At 47.7% G+C, this 21,002-nt stretch overlaps 1 protein-coding gene across 2 annotated transcripts in view; it reads right to left on the reverse strand.

Annotated features, from left to right (window-relative positions):
* Window positions 1-1,123: 1,123 nt before the first annotated feature.
* Window positions 1,124-21,002, reverse strand: part of SLC25A40 (solute carrier family 25 member 40) — a 114,457-nt gene continuing 94,578 nt past the window's right edge. For both annotated transcript variants that reach the window (XM_075062323.1, XM_075062322.1), the window contains exon 11: window positions 1,124-1,641. In XM_075062323.1, coding sequence (XP_074918424.1) covers window positions 1,508-1,641 — 134 coding nt within the window. In that variant the 3' untranslated portion in view covers window positions 1,124-1,507. The remainder of the gene's footprint in view (window positions 1,642-21,002) is intronic.

Genomic DNA, 21,002 nt, shown 5'->3' on the forward strand with positions numbered 1-21,002 from the left:
TCCAGAATTAATGAAAGGAAAAAACCTGAAGAGCCACAAATGAACTGGTGATTTCTAGCTTACTGCTTCAGGGCTGTAGAAAGGTCACCTATATACTTACTCTAGTTTTAGGTGATAAAGATGAACTCCTGACAAAGTTTAATACCTCCCCCCCTTCACCACCAAGAAACCTTACATGTCAATTCTTAAAGAACTAGGTTGTGGTCCTTGGATGCTACGGAAATGAAGTTAGTTTGTGAAAGCTTTCATCATAACTCTTGCATGCACTCAAAAGGTATACAAGACATCTTAATATTTAAAATTCCTTAGCACCATAGCCACTGTACTTCAAAAATAAGATTGCACACAACTAGTCAGTCATAGGTAGCACATTTTACCCTCCTGTAGGCTCCCTCCTACCTTGCCTGGACATCACAAAGCTTCCCTCTGGAGTTTTTAGATGTGCAAAAATCCAGGATCAGGCTCTTAGTGGGAAATTTGATTTCCAACTTTTAAATAAACCAGCTAATCAGCTTAATACATGGCTCTGCAATGGAATCCAAATACTAAACTTTCGCTTTGAAATTCCAACCTAAATGGCAACAGAATCAAAGTGAAAAACATGCAGAGGGTTACATGGCAAACAACTTAATTCTGATTATTCATTTAACTTAAGATTGTGTAATGTAAAGTTTCTAATCAATATAGGACCAGTGAAAGTTACAAGATTCCTAACTATTATACTTGTGATCTATAGCATACTCCTACTTGCAATTTTCAAACCACATATATGGAAGGCCAAATATAAATTGTTTTTTATGGTTCAATTTAAAGGCTATTTAATGGTGCCCCCTTCTGCCCTCGGTCTCACTGAAGCACTGATGAAATACTTAACCTAACTTTCAATAACAAAAAAGACTGATGCCAGGACAACCACTCCTTGAAGGGACAAATATCTAAACATATCGAGGTACATGATTGAGCATTCATGAAAGACTTTCCATGTTTGTTTACATATTGTCTATTTTTCTGAACACAAACCTAATAGAGTCTCAGAGCATAAAGAAAAACAGGCTATTTAGAGAAATATTAAAATGCATGTCAGAAATGATCATGTTCCATACCAATCTCATTTTCCACTGAAAGAGGTTTTTTCTTTAATACAAGTGGCAAATACGATTTCATGTTTCTGACCAATCTCAAAGTGTTTTTTACCCATTTCTGAAGATGATTATAAAACTATCAATTTACTTCCTTAGCTCTCTAGAAGCATGGTCTTTAAAGAGAGAATTCACATGAAATTTTAAACACTGGTTCTAGGAATATACACAGCACATAGCACTCTTACACTTCTTTGAATTCAGAAATAAAGGTGCATAAGCAGCCTGAAGAAAGTGCTAAGTAAAGGGAGTTGCATCTGGTTAGCAAACGTCATGGTTGAATTTTACCTGGTCTGGAATAATTTAATTCTAGTCAACAGTCAAAGTTGGCACAACCTTGACCAGATACCTTGACTATCCTTGCAATCTCAGCTTGAGTGAGAATTAATAGCTTTGTATATTTTTTGTTTGTTTAATTTACGAAAGAAGGACTTCCCATATTCATAGGTGCTGATCATTATGGCACAAGCAGGAGCAACTTTAATCAACCGTGGAACAATACCTGCAGGGAAAAAAAACATGTATTCACCAATTATCCATAAATATCATTCATTTTCAGAATAAGACAGACCACAGGCTTCTATAACACTGTGTAGTATCACTCTCTGCAGCAACTAAAGTGGTAAACGTCCTATTCGTAAGGAAACGGAGGCCACAGTCTTGCAAACACTTAAGTCTGTAATACACCCAAGCAGTCTCAAGAAACCAATGCAGTGGTGCCAGCACTGGCAAGTGTCATGATTTTGGACCAATTTTTGCAGTTGCACCCACGACCATGTGAACAACTACAGGAAGCTTTTTATCTGAGCTGTCTGTAGTTTCCCACTTTGGCTGCTAGTTCATGGACATGAGGATTGCAACACTACTCTGCTGAACTTGGTGTCATCCCTAGCCTATTAGGTGATGGCGTAGTGGGAGGAGAATCATAGGATTAGAAGGGAGCTTGAGAGGTCACCTACTCCAGTCCCCTGCAAGCCAGGACTAAGGCCTTGGCTACACTGGCGCTTTACAGCGCTGCAACTTTCTCACTCAGGGGTGTGAAAATACACCCCCCTGAGCGCAGCAGGTTACAGCGCTGCAAAGTGCCAGTGTGAGTGCGGCTCCCAGCGTTGTAAGCTAATCCCCACAGGGAGGTGGAGTATCTGCAGCGCTGGGAGAGCTCTCTTCCAGCCCTGGCGCCGCGGCCACACTCGCTCTTCAAAGCGCTGCCGCGGGAGCGGTCCCGCGGCAGTGCTGTACGGCTGCAAGTGTAGCCATACTCTAAGTGTTATCTAGACCATCCCTGACATGCGTTTGTCTAACCTGCTCTTAAAAATCTCCAGTGATGGAGATTGCACAACCTCCCTAGGCAATTTATTCCAGTGCTTAACCACACTGACAGGAAGTTTTTCCTCATGTCCAACCTAAACCACTGTTGCTGCAATTTAAGCCCACTGCTTCTTGTCCTATCCTCTGTGGTTAAGGAGAACAAATTTCTCCTTCTCCTTGTAACAACTTTTTATGTACTTGAAAACTGTTATCATATCCCCCCCTCAGTCTTCTCTTCTCCAGACTAACCATACCCAATTTTTTCAATTTTTCCTCATAGGTCATGTTTTCTAGATCTTTAATCATTTTTGTAGCTCTTCTCTGGACTTTCTCCAATTTATCCACATTTTTCCTGAAATGTGGTGCTCAGAACTGGACACAATACTTCAGTTGAGGCCTAATCAATGGGGAGTAGAACGGAAGAATTACTTCTCGTGTCTTGCTTATGACACTCCTGCTAATACATCCCAGAATGAGGCTTGCTTTTTTTGCATTACTGTTACACTGTTCACTCATATTTAGCTTGTGATTCACTATGACCCCCAGATCCCTTTCTGCAGTACTCCTTCCTAGCCAGTCATTTCCATTTTGTACGTGTGCAACTGATTGTTCTTCCTAAATGGAGTACTTTGCACTTGTCCTTATTGAATGTCATTCTATTTACTTCAGCCCATTTCTCCAGTTTGTCCAGATCATTTTGAATTTTAATCCTATCCTCCAAAGCACTTGCAACCCCTCCCAGCTTGGTATTGTCCGCAGACTTTATAAGTGTACTCTCTCTATGCCATTATCTAAATCATTGATGAAGATATTGAACAGAATCAGTCCCAGAATGGATCCCTGAGGGATCCTTCAATATGCCTTTCCAGCTTGACTGTGAACCACTGATAACTACTCTCTAGGAACGTAATGAGAAAGTATGTATTGACGACCAGGTCGCTGCCCTGCAGATGTCTTGGATAGGGACTTGGGCCAGAAACACCGCTGATGAAGCCTGAGTTCTCATCAAATAGGCTGTCAAGATGGCAGCTGGTAGGACTTCTGTCTGCTCATAGAATGTGTGAATGCAAGAAACGATCTAGTATGAAATTCTCTAGGCCAAAATTGGTAAGTCTTTCATCCTGTCTGCTACTGCCACAAAGAGCTGCATGAATTTATTGAACGGCTTGGTTCCCTCCATATGGAAGGCTAGGACACATCTAAAATCAAGCACATGGAGATGCCACTCCTCTGTATTTTTGTGCAGTTTTGGAAAGAAAACAGGCAGGATAATTGCCTGATTACTATGAAACTGAAAGAATGCCTTTGGGAGGAATTCTGGGTGGAGGGGAGTGCAGTTGAACCTTGTCCTTAAAGAACACCATAAATAGGGGTTCTGACGTAAGGGCCCTGATTTCTGAGACCCTCCTGGTCGAGGTAATCACTACCAAGAATGCAACCTTCCAGGAGAGATACAACAGAGCTATACCAGCAGCTAAAAGGGAGGGTCTGAGAGTCTCGACAGAACCAGATGTAGGTCCCAGGGAGGGACGGGATTGCAAATTTGAGTGTAAAGCCTCTCTAGAGAAAGTGAATGGACATTTCATGTGAGAAGACTGACCTGCTGCCCACCAGAGGCTGGAAGGCTGAGACTGATGCTAGATGCACCTTGATACATGAAATGGCTAGGCCTTGTTGCTTCAGATGGAACAGGTATTCCAGCATGCACTGCAGGGCTGACTAAGTTGGTGGGAAGCCTCATTGGCAAGAACACACCGAGAAAGGCTAAGTAAATTGCTCTAGGTTCTGAGCCCAAGGCTTTAATTTCAGAGACCCGTCTTGCAAACATCACTGGCACCAGGAATGCGACTTTCCATGACAAGTGGGAAAAGAAGCAGGAACCCAGCGTCTCAAAGGGCGGACAGGTGAGCCTTGAGAGGACCAAGTTAAGATCCTACCGCGGGACAGGAGCCCGTATCTGTGGGAAGAGCTTCTTGAGCCCTCTCAAGAATCTGACCATCATGTCACGGGAAAACACCGTCTGCCCTTGGATCGGCGAGTGAAAAGCGGACATGGCCGCGAGATGCACCAAGAATGGGCCAGGCCCTGATTCCTCAAATGGAGCAGGTAGTCCAGCACAGTCTGTATGGAAGAATGCAAGGGAGAGAGGCCACGTTCGGATGCCCAGTGGGAAAACCTCATCCACTTGACCAGGTAAGTCAGTCTAGCTGAGGGCTTCCTACTTTCCAGACAAACCTGTTGGACTCCTTCCAAACAGGTCTGCTCCTCCAGATTCAGCCACACAGCATACACACCAAGAGGTGGAGGAACTCGAGGTTGGGGTGTAGGAGCCGACCATGGTCCTGCGACAGCAGGTCCAGTTGGTTGGGAAGGGGCCACTGAAAAGTTCATGAGCATGCCGGACCAATGCTGGCGAGGCCACGCTGGGGCGATCATGACAACCTGCACTTTGTCTCTCTTGATCTTTGCCAGGACCCTGCTGATGAGTGGAATTGGAGGGAACGCATATATCAGACTCCCTGACCACGACAGGAGGAAGGCATCGGAGAGGGAGCCCTTGCTCAGACCTTGCCGAGAACAAAACCAGTGGCATTTCCTGTTCCATCTGGTAGCGAACAGGTCCACTTGGGGAGTTCCACACCTTGAAAGATCATGCAGGCTACCTCTGGATGGAGTGTGAGAGGAGACGTGCCTGCTGAGCTGTTCTGTCAGCCTATTCCTGACGCCGGGAAAGTGACAAGCTTCTGGGTGGATTTCGTGGCTGATGCAGAAGTCCCATAGACGGAGCGCCTCTTGACTGAGAGCCGACGAGCACACTTCCCCTTGCCTGTTGATGTAGAACATAGAGGCTATGTTGTCTGTCAGGGCTCATGCCCGACAGGAGGAGCAGGAAGACTCTGCCACCTGGACTGCTTGGAGCTCTTTGATGTTTATGTGCCACTTTGCCTCTTCCAGGGATCACAATCCTGTGTCTGGAGGTTGCCAAGATGTGCACCCCAGATAAGGCCCAAGGCATCCAACACCAACTCGATGGAGCGAGGAGGGTAATCGAACGAACCCCTTCCCGGACTATCCTATGGTCGGTCTACCATCGCAGCAAGGTAAGTATCACCTGGGGAATAGTAATGATCTTTTCCAGGGGGTCTCAGGACTTGGATTAGACTGTCCCCAGCCATTGTTGTAGAGGCGACATCCAGAGCCTGGCATGGTGGACCATTTAAGTGCACGTTGCCATGTGACCCAGCAGGCACAGAAAAACTCTGACTGTAGTCAGAGGGAACATGGAGACTTCCTCAATGAGGTTCGTCAACATGTGGAACCTTTCCAGCAGCAGGAATGCCCTGGCACAGGTCAAGTTGAGGACTGCTTCAATGAACTCTATCCTCTGCACTGGCACTAACGTCAACTTTTTGTCATTTACCAGTAGGCCCAGAGTGCAGCATGTGGCTTGAAGTTCCACAACATCCCTTTGGACTTGAGACCTGGAGCTGCCCTTGACAAGCCAGTCATCGAGGTATGGGTAGATATGGATATCCCGGCACCTGAGGTAAGACACTACCACTGACATGCACTTGGTGCACACTCTTGGTGCTGTCGCCAGGCTGAACGGGAGGATTGCAAACTGGTACTGGTGGGGCCCCACCATAAACCAGAGGAAGCATCTGTGTTCTTGAAAGATCGCTATGTGGAAGTAGGCGTCCATCAAGTCGAGGGTGGCATATCAGTCTCCTGGATTCAGAGAGGGTATAATAGAAGCCATGGAAATCATGCGGAACTTTAACTTCTTTAGGTATTTGTTGAGGTCTCGGAGGTCCAGGACAGGCCATAGAGCGCCCTTGGCCTTTGGGATTAAAAAGTACCAGGAATAGAGCCCCTTGTTCCTGTACTTGAGAGGAACTTCTTCCATCGCACCCGACTGTAGCAACCCCTTTATCTCCTTCGTAAGAAGACTCTCACAAGAGGGGTCCCTGAAGAGAGACAGGGAAGGTGGGTGGGCGGGGGGGTATAAAGGAATTGGAGGGTATAACCCTGCGTCACTGTGCTGAGGTCCCATCAGTCCGAGGTTATAGTGGTCCAAGCAGGGAGGAAAAGGGAAAAATGGTTGGACAACACTAGGACAGATGGATCTGGGGAATCGTCTGGTAGGTCACCCTTAGGTGCACCCTTAAAATGACTGTTTGGCCCCCTGCTTGGCACGGGTCGAGCCCAATGGCTCGGACGTCACTTGTAGCCCTTGCCTCGTTTGTAGGGCTGGTCCTTCTGAGGCTGGCTCCCCTGGCCCTGAGGCTGCTGCAGTTTGAACTGCTTATGTGCCAGGGCTGGGACGTAAAGACCCAGGGTTTTCAGGGTGGTGACGGAGTTCTGCAAGCCATGCAACTTGCTCCAGCAAATAGGGATTGGCCATTGAAAGGCAAGTCCTGCATTGACTGCTGAGCCTCAGAGGACAACCCAGAGAGGAACAGCCAAGAGGTTCACCACATGGAGATACTGGAAGCCATTGTGCAGGCAGCAGCAGCAGTGTCCTATGCCACCTGGAGGGCTGCCCTGGCCGTGGTTGTGCCTTCATAGATGATCACTTGGAACTCCTTCTTGGAAGCCTCGGGGAGCGACCCTTCAAACTTGGCCAGGGCTTGCCACATAATTAAGTCATATCAGCCAAGGAGGGCGTGGTGGTTGGCCACTCTCAGCTGAAGACTGGAAGACAAATAAATCTTATGTCCAAAGACATACAGCCTCCTCAAGTCCTTTATTTTTGGGGATGGCCCTGGGTTGACTTTGCCTCTCTTTGTGGTTAACTGCCTCTACCAGAAGGGAATTAGGGACAGGGTGGGAGTATAAGTACTCATGCCCCTTGGTTGGCATAAAATACTTGTGTTCAGTCCTCTTAGAGATAGAGGCCAAGGAGGAGGGGGTCTGCCACAAGGCATTAGTGATTTTGGAAACCCCTTCATGAAGGGGTAGGGCCACCCTGGCCAGAGCCAAGGAGCAAACCGAGAGTCTGGGGAGGTCTTCCAGTTCCTCTGCCTGAAGCCCCAGGTTGGAAGCGACCCTCTTCAAAAGTTCCTGGTGCGTTTTGGTGTCATCTTGAGGAACTGAGTGAGGGGGCCCTGTGATAGCCTCGTCTGGTGATGACGAGGACAATGCCAGTGCCGCGGGAACCTCCACTTCCATTGGTGGTCCAGCAGCTTGCTCCCCTGGGTCCTTCTGGACCTATGGGGTTTTATGCCCAATGCCTCAAACACCGGAGGGGGACAGGATACCGAGTCCGCTGGCCTCTCCAAGGTTCCCGACACTGACTAGGCAGCCTGGGAAAGTTGGGTAAACGCCCAAGGGTTCCATGGGTACCGTGGTGCCGGCCACTGTGCCTGAGGCCATGGGACAGGTTTCGGTGCTGATGATGTAGCCTGAACCACAGGTACCAGGGCCTGTCCCACAGTCAGGGAATTTTACTCCGTGCTGAAGGTGTAAGCAGAGTGGTTGGTACTGGGCAACCAGGATCATGAGGAGCGGTGGCTCTTGTCCAACTAGTGCTGGTCACTGCATCCTGAAGCTGACCTATCTGAGCAAGACGGGTGTCTTGGTGGGGATCTCAGGGACCGATGGCATTTGGCAGATCTGCGTTGGAGACCTGGTGATCCACACCTCACACTACTCAAACAGTACTGGGACGTCGAACGGGACTGGGAGCTAATATGGGCTGGTTGCTGGGAGGCTCTTCCTGACTAGTGCGACCTACTGCTTGGAGACGGGTGATGACGGCCCGGCGATCTGCGATCTCCGATTCTCGAATGGTCTTGTGATCAGTATCAAGCCCTTGGAGACAGTCAGGCTCAGTCCAGGAGTTCTTGCTGGGCGGCTGCTCAGAGAGTCTGAGCCAATCTACTGGCGAGGTATGCCTTGATTCCCTCGATCAGTGCCCCCTGTACGGAGACCAAAGAGGGCTCCTGTGATGTTATCTGATTAAAATATGACCTGGAAACATTCTGTCTTCAGTCCTGCTTCTTACCTCTGGGGGAACTTTGCTACAAACTGAAGCTCTGAACAAAGGACTGAATGACCCAACCAAGCTGCGGATGTATTCCAGAGACTTGACTTAAGCCAGCAGTTTATTCCATCACTGCTACAAGCCTGAACCGACAACTTTGACATTACTTATGTAGTTGATTCCTTTAACCAATTTTAACTCTCACTATTTTTTTGCCTTTTTTTTTTAAATGAATAAACCTTTAGATTTTAAGTATAAGAGGGGTAGCCGTGTTAGTCTGGATCTGTAAAAAGCAACAAAGAGTCCTGTGGCACCTTATAGACTAACAGATGTATTGGAGCATAAGCTTTCGTGGGTGAATATCCATGTGCATGCATCTGACGAAGTGGGTATTCACCCACGAAAGCTTATGCTCCAGTACATCTGTTAGTCTATAAGGTGCCACAGGATCTTTGTCGCTTTAGATTTTAGATACTGAAGGATTGGCATGAGCATGATTTTGGGGTAAGATTTAAGTTATATATTGACCTGGGTGTGTGGTTGGTCTTTTGGGATCAGAAGAACCTATTATTTGATGAGACTAGTTGCAAAGAACCAGTCATCTCTGAATCCAGTGTTTTTGATGGTGATATAAGAACTGGAATGCCCGAGGAAACTGCATTTATGTTTTCTTGTTAGCCAGTGTGGTGAAACAGAAGTTTACTTTTGTTGCTAGTTTGGTATATGCTATGGGGGATTAGCCACCAGTCTTGGGGTGTATCTGCCCTATTTCTCAGCAGTTTGTCCTGAATTTGGCATCATCAGTTGTGACTCACTGAGGCACGGTTACAGCTCTACTGGGCATGCTTCTCTAGTCCTAAGGCATGACGGCTTCGGGTGGACGATCGATGGCGGGACATCTCTCTCAATAGGGAATGGTGCCACTGAGCACTCATACAACTTTGCCTGTGATCTGGGGTAGGAACACCTGGCATGCTAAGTGGACTGCTCTGAGCTCTCTGACATTTATTTGCAAGGAGAGCTCTTCCTGCAACCACAGGCCCTGAGTCCTGAGTTGCTCAAGGTGAGGCCTTCAACCTTGATTGGACGCATCCAAAATTAGGGATACTGCTCGTTGGGGGGTGACAAAGAGAATGCAGGAATGCACTGATTGGGACCTCTCTAGTCGAGGGAAGTGAGGACTGGGGCAGGAACTGTAAACTCCAAGTCCAAGTGGTGGCAGCTCAGTGAGTACACTGAAGCCAGCAAAGCTTGAACTGGTCTAAAGCACACTCTTGCATGTTGTACCATGTAAGTGCACATGGTCAGGTGACCTAAAAGTTTGAGGCAAAAATGGGCTGTCGTGACAGGTGGGCCTTTATCTTGGGTATCAGAGCTGACATTTTCTGGAAGCAAGCCTCTTAGAGGAAGGCTCTGGCTTGAGTTGAATCGAGCACCACGTTGATAAACTCTATCCTCTGGATAGGGACAAGAGTAGACTTTTGCTCGTTTATCAACAGCCCCAGGGCATGGAAGGTATCTTGGACTAGACTGATGCTGGCTTTCACCTGGACCTTGGACTGGCTCTTCACCAGCCAGTCATCAAAGTATGAGTAGACTCTAATGCCTTACCTTCTGAGGAAGACAACCATCACTGCCATGCATTTTCTGAAAACTCCAGAGGCTGCCAACAGGCCAAAGGAGAAGATGGTGAATGGACAGTGGGCCTGGTTTATGATGAACCTGAGGAACCTTCTGTGACCCTGGAAGATGGAGATGTCTTTCAGGCTGAGGGTCTTTCAGGTTGAGGGCAGTGTACCAGTCCCCTGGATCTAGGGAGGGAATAATGGAGGCTAGGGAGACCATGCAAAACCTCAGGTTCTTGAGATAGCTGTTGAAGCAATGCAGGTCTAGGATGGGTCGAAGACCCCCTTTGGAATTAGGAAATAGTGGGATTAAAACCCTCTCTCTCTCTCAAGTTCTGAGGCACTTTCTCTCCAGCCCTACCCTCAGGAGGTCTTGCACCTCCTGGACTAGAAGTTGCTTGTGAGAAGGGTCTCTGAAGCGGGACAGCGATGGGAGGGAGAGGTGGAAGAAAACTGAAGGGTGTAACCTTCCTCCACCATACTCAGCACCCAATGATCCGAGGTGATGAGGGACCACACTGAGCTGAAATAAGAGAGTCAGTCTAAAAACAAGGTGGTGGGGGCAGGATCTGGAATGGAAATTGATATTATGCTTTTGAGCACCCCTTGTGAAGTTCTGCTTGGGGTCTCCTGGGTATCAATTTGAGCCCAGTAGCAAGGCTGAGGTGTAAAGGAATGACTGTCTGCACTTATAATCTCTGCTTCATTTTTTCAACAGGTTTTGGTGAAGTGGCAGAGATGAGAAGCGGGCAGGTTGCTGAGGTCTGAAATGCTTCCTCGAAAGTGCTGGGGAGTAGAGGCCCAGCGATCGGAGGGGAGCCCTGGAATGTTTCAGGTGCTAGAGTTTCTAATCTATCTTTTCAGAGAAGAGGCAGATTCCCTCAAACAGAAGATCCGGAATGGATCGTTGAACCTCTGGTGGCAACCCCAAGGATTGGAGTCAGGAGCATCTTCTCATAACCACAGCCGATGCCACTGTTTTGGCTGTCGTGTCAGCTCTGTCTAGAGCCACCTGGAGGGAGGTCCAAACTATGGTCTGTCCTTCCTGCATCAGAGCGGAGAACACTTGCCTGAACTCCTGTGGCAGTGAGTCCTTAAACTCTGCCATCGAGTCCCAGAGTCATACCTCCCAAGCAAGGCCTGATGGTTGGAGACGTGGAGCTGTAACCCACCAGTAGATTAAATCTTTTTACCAAACAGGTCCAGCTTCTTTGAGTCCTTTGGCTTCGGGGTTGCACCTTGCAGCCCTTGCCTTTCTCTTTCGTTGGCCGCTGTGACCACAAGGGACTGAGGAGGGGAGGGAATATAGGTATTCATACTGCTTGGCAGGAACATACTACTCTTCTCTGCTCTTTTTGAAATAGGAGGTAGAGAGGAATGGGTCTGCCATAGGGACCTGACTGGACCCATAAAGGCTTTGTTGAGGGCTAAGGCCACCTTTGATGGCACCGCCGCAGCCAAGATGTTGATCAAGCTGTGTGAGGACTCTTTAAACCACCTCCACCTCTAGCCCCAGGTTAGAAGGCACCCTTTTCAATAGTGCCTGGTGAGCTCTAAAGCCATCCTGCAGCACCAAGCCATTCAGTCTCAACACAGTTTTGGCTGGGGAAGAGGAGGAAAACTGCACCAAGAGGGGACCTTCCTCCTCGTCTTCTGCACCAACCACATCACGCAGGCCTAACTCCTGAGTGTCAGTACTGGAATCAGGATCAGGTGCTGAATGGTGTGGCGGAGGTGCCCTTCTCTTGGGCACCACTGACTATGAAGAGTTGGAAGGCAGCCACGGTACTGGAGGGAACCCCCATGGATTCCAAAATAGGCCACTGCCCTCTGGGGCAGGTGCGTGCATGGGGATCCAGTGGGATGTATGTCAGGTATGGGTAACAGCCCCTGGATTGAGTGCAGGACTCCATCTCTGACTCCAAGTCAGCTTGGGGAGACCAGGAAGGGGTCGAACCTCTTGCTTCCGCTGGCTGGTGCTGGGGATCCAGGGATTGGTGCTAGAGCGGAGGAGTTTCACTGGTGTCAGCAGGGCCGGTTTCCCTCGGGAAGGTATCTGAGGACCTGGTGCAGGATAAGAACCTGGGACAAAATGCTTCCTTCTCCTCAATGATATCTCCAGTGCTGGAAGTAGTCCTGCCTGGGTCAGCAGTATCAGGAGATCAGGTCCTCAGCCGCTGTGAAGGCCTCTGGGGGGACAGCACTGTGATCCCGCTGTTGCCATCGTGTCCCCCAGGTTTCAGTGGATGGTCCTGCACCAGATTCAATGACACCAGCGAGCAGCATCCCCTCTTGGACCATTGTTTCTTGTGCTTCTTTCTCGGCACTGGTCAAGGAGAACTATGTGGAGAAACCCATGCTGCTGGAGGAGCACTCTGCACTGATGTCAAGGTACTCAGTGCTGAGTCCAACTGACTTGGCTCTGAGTGCAGCTTCCATCAGGATGGCGCTTAGTGTAGCCTCCCTGTCCATTTTTGTACAAGGCTTGAACTTATGGCAGATCTGGCAATGCTCTTGCACACGGGCTTCCCCCAGACACTTCAGACAGCTTAAGTGTGGATTGCTCACCGGCTTGGGCTTGCCCCAGGAGGCACAGGGTTGGAAGTCCAGAGACTGGGGCATGCCCAATCCCAAGGGTGGACAATGCCCCTCTAAGTTAACTGTATACACTACTGCTAAAGAATAAAGTGAAGGTAACTAAACTTGATCAAGAAAGAAGAAAAGGGAAAGTTACTCACCTTGCAGTAACTGAAGTTTTTTGAGATGTGTGTCCCTGTGGGTGCTCCACTCTATGTGTCGATGCGTCCCGGCGCACTGATCAGAGATTTTCGGTAGCAGTGCCTGGTCGGGACGCAGGTGCTCAGTTGGTCTCTCCCATCTCATTGGAATCTTCCTAAGCGCCTGCATCCCGCAACCCCCTCAGTTCCTTCTCTACCATGGAGTGATTATAGTAGTACTCCAAAGTAGAGGGGAGGAGGATGGGGAGTAGAGCACTCACAGGGACACACATCTCAAAGAACTTCAGTTACTGCAAGGTGACTAACTTTCCATTCTTCTTTGAGTGCTGTCCCTGTAGGTGCTTCACTCTAGGTGAATGTATAGCAGTTCCCACTATGGTCGGTGAGACTTTGGAGTTGCGGCAAAGAGAGAGTACTGTAGAGAGTACTGTATGGCCTACTATGGTGTCTGCTGTAGTATCTTGCGTGATAGCATAGTGTTTGGCAAATGTGTGTTCAGAGGACCATGTAGCCACTTTACAGATGTCAGAAATGGGTATGTTATGTAGGAAGGCAATGGATGTCTACAGAGCTTGAGTGGAATGAGTTCTAATGCCTTCAGGCAGTTGAATATTTTAAATATGGTAAGAGGATCTGATGCAGTCAGAGATTCACGTGGACAGACATTGTTTACAGATAGCTGTACCTTTCGATCTTTTGGTGATGGAGACAAAGAGTCGTGGAGATTTATGAAATGGCTTAGTCCTATCTCAGTAAAAAGCAATTGCTCACCTGACAGGGGAGTTTCAGTGGGAGTTCTGTTGGAGGAGCAGGTTTTTGTAGTTTGTGGATTGTATTGTGAAGTTTGTGTGTGAGTGAGTGTGTGTGAAGGCTGCTAGGGGCCGTGTGCTGGGAGAGAGGCTGAGCCCTGAGTTGGGGGCGGGGCTTACCTGATTAGGAGTCCTATATAAGTAGCCAGCCACTCAGGCAGCAGCACAGGAGCCAGCAAACAGAGCTGCTAACAGGGGAGTTTCAGCGGGAGTTTCCAGGGGGAGGGTGCAGGGGAGACTAAGGCGGAGAAACCAACAAGCCAGATTAGGGAGGAGGCAGGGGTCTGCCAGCAGCCCAGTGCTTGTTCGGGGCCTGTGGTGCGGTGTGTGGAGTGGACTGCCAGGCACAGAGTTGGAAGGCCATGAGTGAGACAGAGGCAGCAGTAGAGACAGCACTGAGGATGATCGGATGTGGAAGCTGTGGCATGTACATGGTCCTGGAGGGGGCACCTGAAAGAGGTTTTGTCATGCATGGAAGTGCCGCCTGATAGAGCTTGCTGAAAGAAAAGATAGAGGACTGGAGATGCAAGTGGGAAACTCTGGCTGAGTTATTGAAGGGGTTTGAGCAGTGTGGAATCACAGACATGATGAGGCACGGGATAAGCTCAGAGCGTGCAGGATGAAGCAGACCAAAGATTCTGAAAGGGACTGTGGGTGGAAAGGGACGGTGGAAGCATACTGATAGGGAACCAGGCGAGGAAAAGACTGGCCAGCGCGGAGAATAAACTCAGGAACAGGTTTGCTGAGTTGGAAAATGAAGATGGGCACACAGGTGCTCGCCTGAAGGAGAGAGGCAGGAAAAAGAAAACGAGCAGATAGCCTCAGAAGGAGGGGAGGTGTCAATGGAGGCAACACCCAAGTATGGCCCAGGAGGATTGCAAAAAGGCGATACAATCGAGGAGGACTGCGCCGCAGGCTGCAGGGTAACCGGAGAATCACACTGTCACCAGAAAAAGGCAGGTCTATGTGATGGGAGACTCCTTACTGAGAGGAATAGACAGGGCCTAAACTAGAGCTAATCAGGAGAACAGAAGCGTGTTTTGCTGTCTGCGGCGTGCCTAGATAACAGGAATGTGGGACCTGAGGCTGAAAAAGATCCTAGCCCGGGAACGGGAAAGAAATCGGTTGATTGTCCTTCATGTGGGAATCGATGATCAGCTAGTTCTTCTGTGACAGTATTCATAGGAGGACTATGGCCAGACTGGGGAAGACGCTCAAGAATCGAGGCTCAGGTGATCTCAGTGGGATTCTGCCGGTTCTAGAGAAGGGCGACGGAAGGAGTGACAAGATTATGACAATTACAGATGGCTCAGGCAGGGTGCTATAAGGAGCTTTGCAAGCGTAGGTAAGGACAGCCTTTATACTAGGTACAGCCCGGATCACTTTTTCCGTCTTTAAAAAGGGAATATATTTAACGACTATTCTCTCCTCGGAGATGGGTATCACTAGTAAGAGGAGAAATAAGACTTCAGCGCGCTAGGCTCGCCGTCTATTATGATTACTGAGAGTTAATATTAAATCTTAGGGATAGACAGATGCTCGCATTCTGCGCAGTACTTATAGCCTTAGATGGAATTCGGGCCCTTGCTATTTGTCCTCGCGGTATGGGCTTCATTGGGTGAGTATGGTCCAGTGCATGATCTCCTACACCGAATTGTATGCACGCTGAGGATGGTATAGTAATCCACACAGTGCGAGTGTTACTGACGTGGATCTGTAGTTAATATCCCTCATTCCTAAACTCTTCCTAATATGACCCAAGGATAGGAAAAAGCGGCTTATTATAATAGACACCGTAGAGAGTCAGGAGATGCTGTAGGTATATGAATATAGTGATCTGTTATGCATGAGCGGTTAGCACGTAGATGTCCCTGACGCACCACTGCCAAATCTACTATGCTCGTTGTTCATGCGAGGAGTCACGTAGGTACGACCAACGAATGTTAGGACATGGGTCCTATGTTGTCAGGAAGTAACACCATTTTATTATAGGGGATAACGAATCTTGTTGGATAGTACTCATGACTGGAGTCAGTATTGACGGATGTTTCTAGCTGTTTTAGAAGCATCGGAGGAAGACAAGGCAAAGTTCGGTGGGCGAGAGATCTGTACATCATGATGATGAGGTACATGTAATGAATAAAGGATGGACTGGATACGAAGATCTGTCTGGGGCAAATTAAATCACGACTGGGGTAAAATCTATCTTAGGAGCTCCCTGACGATAGGTCTTGGTGTGCTATGGCAGACTCGCGATCTGATTTGGATATGGATAGAACTCTGTTAATGTGCTTTGAATGAAGTTAATATTATTAAATGTGTGATCATGGGAGACTCTTCCAACTCGCAGATATAGATGGAGGATGAAGGCTTGCAAAGGATAATGGGGTCAGATTTTTCTGGAATGTATCTATTCTAACCTGAAGTTAAGTACCCACAAGTACGGACATTTCAGCTTTCGGTATTTGTCCGTAGTCCTATATATACTTTAATATACCTCCTCTCGCTCTCCCTCAATATAATTAGCATGCACTGCCATATTGGTAGACCTATGTGATCTCCTACGCGATGGCGTAGTCCTACCACCATTTCTTAGCCTATTGGATTCCACTGGTTCGAAACTAGACGTCAAAGCCCTATTAAACCAGAGATTGATTAGAGTTTCAGGCTAATTTAAAGAGTTAAGGATTAGTAATTGGAATGGAATGTATTTAATATGGAGGAGGCCGGAATACTTTATAGTCGAAGCATGCAGAACTGTCGGATGATTCTGCATCCGATAGTGGGTGAAATAACCATGTGGATTGTAGGCAAGCTGGAATGAGAAGCATCTCAGCGAATGGGTAGAAAAAGCAGCAAAGCTACAGGATGGTAAAAAGGGCGGGGATTGCAAGGGTCAGTACTTAGTAGGGGTCAGACATTAGGGTATTAAAGTGAGGAAGTAACCATGTAGAACTGGGACTTGCAAAGGGAGAATTAAACATAGTAAAGTTCTCAGCACATAAATAAGTGAAGAAAACAAAGAAAGAGAAGAAGTGGGGCTGCTTCTCACGTGAGATGGAATGGAGTTAGGATAACCTAGCATGCACCAATATCTAAATAAGTACTTTGCCCGTCTTTATAGAGAGGTGAGGCGTTAGGGATGATTGGGGGGATGGATAAACGGGAATGAGGATTGGGAGGTGGATATTACCGCATCTGAGTAAGGCAAACTTGGACAGCTTTAATGGACAAAATCAGGAGGCCGCCGGACAATCTCCAATCCAGGATATTAATAGGAATGGCGGCGATGAATCGAGCCTTACCGAGAATTTTTAATCCAATAGTAAATCAGGCGTTTGGACCGTACGACGGGAGAATTGCTAATGTAGTTTGCCTATTTTTAAGAAAGGGAAAAAAAGTGTCCGTGGTAATATAGGCTTTAGCTTGATGTTTGGTATGTTAAGGTCTTGGAAAAATTTTAAAGGAGAATAGTTAAGGACTTTTGAGCGTCAAGATGGACGGAATTATTTGCAACATGGATTTACTAACGGTAGATCATGCCAAACCACCTTGACTCCCTTCTCTTGAGAAGGTGACAATACGTAGACAAAGGAAATGCAGTAGACTAAGTTACCCGATTTTCAGTTAAGGCATTGACACGGGTTTCCGCTTGGGGAACTGTTTAGTAATATTGGGAAAGATTGGGGATGATATGAAAGCTGTAAGGTGGAATAGGAACTGGTTAAAGGGGACTCCAGCGGGGTCGTACTGAAGGGTGAACTGTCAGGTGGAAGGAGGTACTAGTGGGAGTCCCTCAAGGATCAGTTTTGGGACCAATCTTATTAACCTTTTTATTTACTGACCTTGGCACAGACGGGAATGTGCTAATAAAGTTTGCGGATGACACAAAGCTGGGTATTGCTAACATGGAGAGGACCGGATACTTATCAGGAAGATCTGGACCACCTTGTGTAAACTGGAGAGTAATAGTAATAGGATGAATATATAGTGAAAAGTGCAAGGTGCATGCACTTAGGGATTAATAATAAGAATTTTAGATATACATTGGGGACGCATCAGTGTGAAGCAACAGAGGAGGAGAAGGACCTTGGGGTATTGGTTGATAGCAGGGATGTCTATGAGCGCCAATGCGATAGTCCATTAAAAAGCAAATGCGCTTTTAGGATGGCATCAGGTGAGGTATATCCAGCAAGGATAAGGAGGTGTTAGTACCGTTATTAAAGGTGCTGGTGAGACCCCCTGATTTGTGTGCAGTTCTGGTGTCCATGTTTTAAGAGGTGAATTCAAACTGGAACAGGGTTCAGAGAACGGCTTGTGACTGTGATCGAGGAATGGAAAACCTGCCTTATGAAAGGAGACTCAAAGAGCTTGGCTTGTTTAGCCTGGCACAAAGAAGGCTCCGGGGGATATGCTTGGCTCTATATAATATATCAGGGGATTAACGTTAGGGAGGGAGAGGAATATTTAAGATTAGTACTAATGAAGCACAAGGACAAATGGATACAAATGGATATTAGGAGTTTAGACTTGAAATTAGACGAAGGTTTCTAACCATTAGGGGAGTGAAGTCTCGGAACAGCCTTCCAAGGGAAGTAGTGGGGGCAAAAGACTATCTGGCATTTAAGACTAAGCTTGATAAGTATTAGGAGGGATGATTGATGGCGATAGTTTAATTTGGCAACTGATCTTGGATTATCAGCAGATAAGTCTGCTCATGGTCTGTGATGGGATGTGGCTGGATGCACGCTGGCGAATGTCTCGGAACATCCTAGCTCAGACAAACAATGCTGGAGCAGGTGACATGGCTGGGCGCCTAGAGAACCTTGACCACAAACATGCTACAGGCCGAGTTCCCTTAGACCCGCAAAACACTGATCCGCCAATATCTCTTGGGCGTCGAGGGCAAGGAATTTTCACTCCAGGGCGGAGCATTGGCGGGCCTGAGGAACGGTATCTTTCGCCTCCTCTGCGTTGTGACCCCCGAGCGGGCATGGTACTCAACTTGCTTGGTGGAAGTTTCTTGCAGATGCTTCGAAGGCTTTTAAAACTCACAATTCTAAGAGGACTTGCAACTATGCTTCGAGTATGGTTAGCCCGCGCACATGCCCATATTTGGGGTCGGGAAGGAATTTTCCTCCAGGGCGGATTGGCAGGGGCCCTGGAGGTTTTTCGCCTTCCTCTGCAGTGTGGGGCATGGGTCACTTGCTGGTGGATTCTCTGCAGCTTGAGGTTTTCAAACCACAATTTTGAGGACTTCAATAACTCAGTCATGGGTTAGCGGTTGTTATAAAAGTGGATGGGTAGGGTTCTGTGGCCTGCTTTGTGCAAGAGGTCAGACTAGATGATCATATTGGTCCCTTCTGACCTACGAGTCTATGAGTCTATGAGAGTATGCAGGGTTGCCTCGTGTGCAGGCTTGTGAGGTTTGGGATAGAAAGCAGGTAAGTATATAGGCTGATTAAGGTGGAAGGTGGATACTACCTTATGGAGAAATTTAGGCTGTGGTCTCAGAGTGACTTTATCTTTGGAGAAGATTGTATAGGGAGGATGGGCCATCAGGGCACTTACTTCACCTACTCTCCTTGCTGATGTTATTGCAACTAAGAAAGCTACCTTCATGGACATATGGAGAAGAGAGGAGGTAGCTAAGAGCTCGAATGGAGGTTTCATGAGAGCATGAAGAACAAGGTTAAGGTTCCATGTAGCCGCCGTTGGGTAAATTTCAGGGTACAGATTTTGCAGGCCTGTGAGAAATCGTTTTATGGTGGTGTGGGTAAAGAGTGAATAACCTTCTAACAGGTCATGGAAAGTGGTAAGCGCCGCCAGATGCACTTTGATGGAGCTGAGTGAAAGTCCATCCTGTTTTAGTTTCAGAAGATAGTCTAGAATGTTAGGGAGAGTCACCATATTGGGCATTAAGTGATTACTTGAGCACCAGAGGGCGAAACACTTCCACTTCTGCAAGTAGGTTTTACGAGTGGAGTCTTTTCTACTGTGCAGGAGGATGTATTGGACTTGTTTGGAACAGGTTAGTTCATGGGTTTGGAACCATGAAGGAACCAGGCTGTGAGGTGGAACTTTTGGAGCTGGAGGTGAAGAACCTGTCCATTGTTCTGGGAAAGGAGATCTGGTCTGTTGGGGAGAGCCCGTGGATGATGGGAGGACATGCGGAGTAGGTAAAGATACCAAGTCTGTCTCAGTCAAGCCAGGGCAATAAGGATGACCTGGGCCTTATCATCTATGATCTTCCGAAGAACCCTGTGGAGTAGAGGGATTGGTGGGAAGGCGTACAGGAGAGAGTTGTTCCACAGGATGAGGAATGCGTCTCTTAGAGATGCAGTCCCGAGTCCCACTCTGGAGCAAAATGGGACATTTTCGATTATGGGTTGTGGCAAAGAGGTCTATTGATGTGGACCCCTAGAGGAAGAAGAGCTGTTGAAGTATTGCGGGGTGCAGCTCCCATTCGTGCTCTGTTGAGAAGTGCCTGCTGAGTGTGTCGGCAGTAGTGTTATGGCAATCTGGTAGGTAGGAAACGATGATTTATATTTGATTTTGTATGCACCAATTCCATAGTCAGATGGCTTCCATGCAAAGGGAATGTGATCGGGCTCCCCCTTGTCTGCTGATGTAGTACATACATGCTATATTGTCTGTTAAGACCCAAATATATTTGTTTTTTATGAGGGGAAGAAAGTGGAGGCATGCTCACCTCATTGCTCTGAGCTCTAAGATATTTATGTGTAGGTGCATCCCTGATGCAGACCACCGGCCTTGTGCCCTATGTCCTCCTAAATGTGCTCCCCAACCAATCAGGGAAGCATCTGTGGTGAGCATGAGCATTAGGGATCGTTGCTGGAAGGAAACTCCCATGCAGAGGTTTTCTGGTCTTGTCCACCAATGTAGGGAAGCCATAACATTGGGAGAAGGAGTTAGCAGTGTCCCTAAGGTGTGTCTGTTGGGTTTGAAATTGGAATTGAGCTGGCCCTGAAGACATCTCATGTGTAGCTTGGCGTACTGGACCATGAAGGTGGTGGCTGTCATGTGACCAAGGAGCTGTAGACAGATTCTTACTTATGTCCTGGGACGAATAGAGAGCATGCGTATGAGCTGTGTATAGCGAGGAATCTGTGATATGGGAGTGAGGCCTGCTCTGGACTGAGTCAAGATGAGCTCCGATAAACTCGATCTGTTGTGTAGGTGTCAGGGTGGATTTTTGGACGTTTATTTGGAGGCCTAGGCTGTGAAAAGGGGAGATGGCAAAATGGGTAGCTTGAAGTGTTTCGCCATAGGAGTTGCCCTTGATGAGGCAATTGTCCTGTCATAAACAGATAGCTAAGGGTTAATGTCTCTTTCACCTGTAAAGGGTTAACAAACAGGGAACTAAACACCTGACC

The sequence above is a fragment of the Chelonoidis abingdonii genome, chromosome 2 (assembly GCF_003597395.2).
Source record: "Chelonoidis abingdonii isolate Lonesome George chromosome 2, CheloAbing_2.0, whole genome shotgun sequence".
Taxonomy (NCBI): domain Eukaryota; kingdom Metazoa; phylum Chordata; order Testudines; family Testudinidae; genus Chelonoidis; species Chelonoidis abingdonii.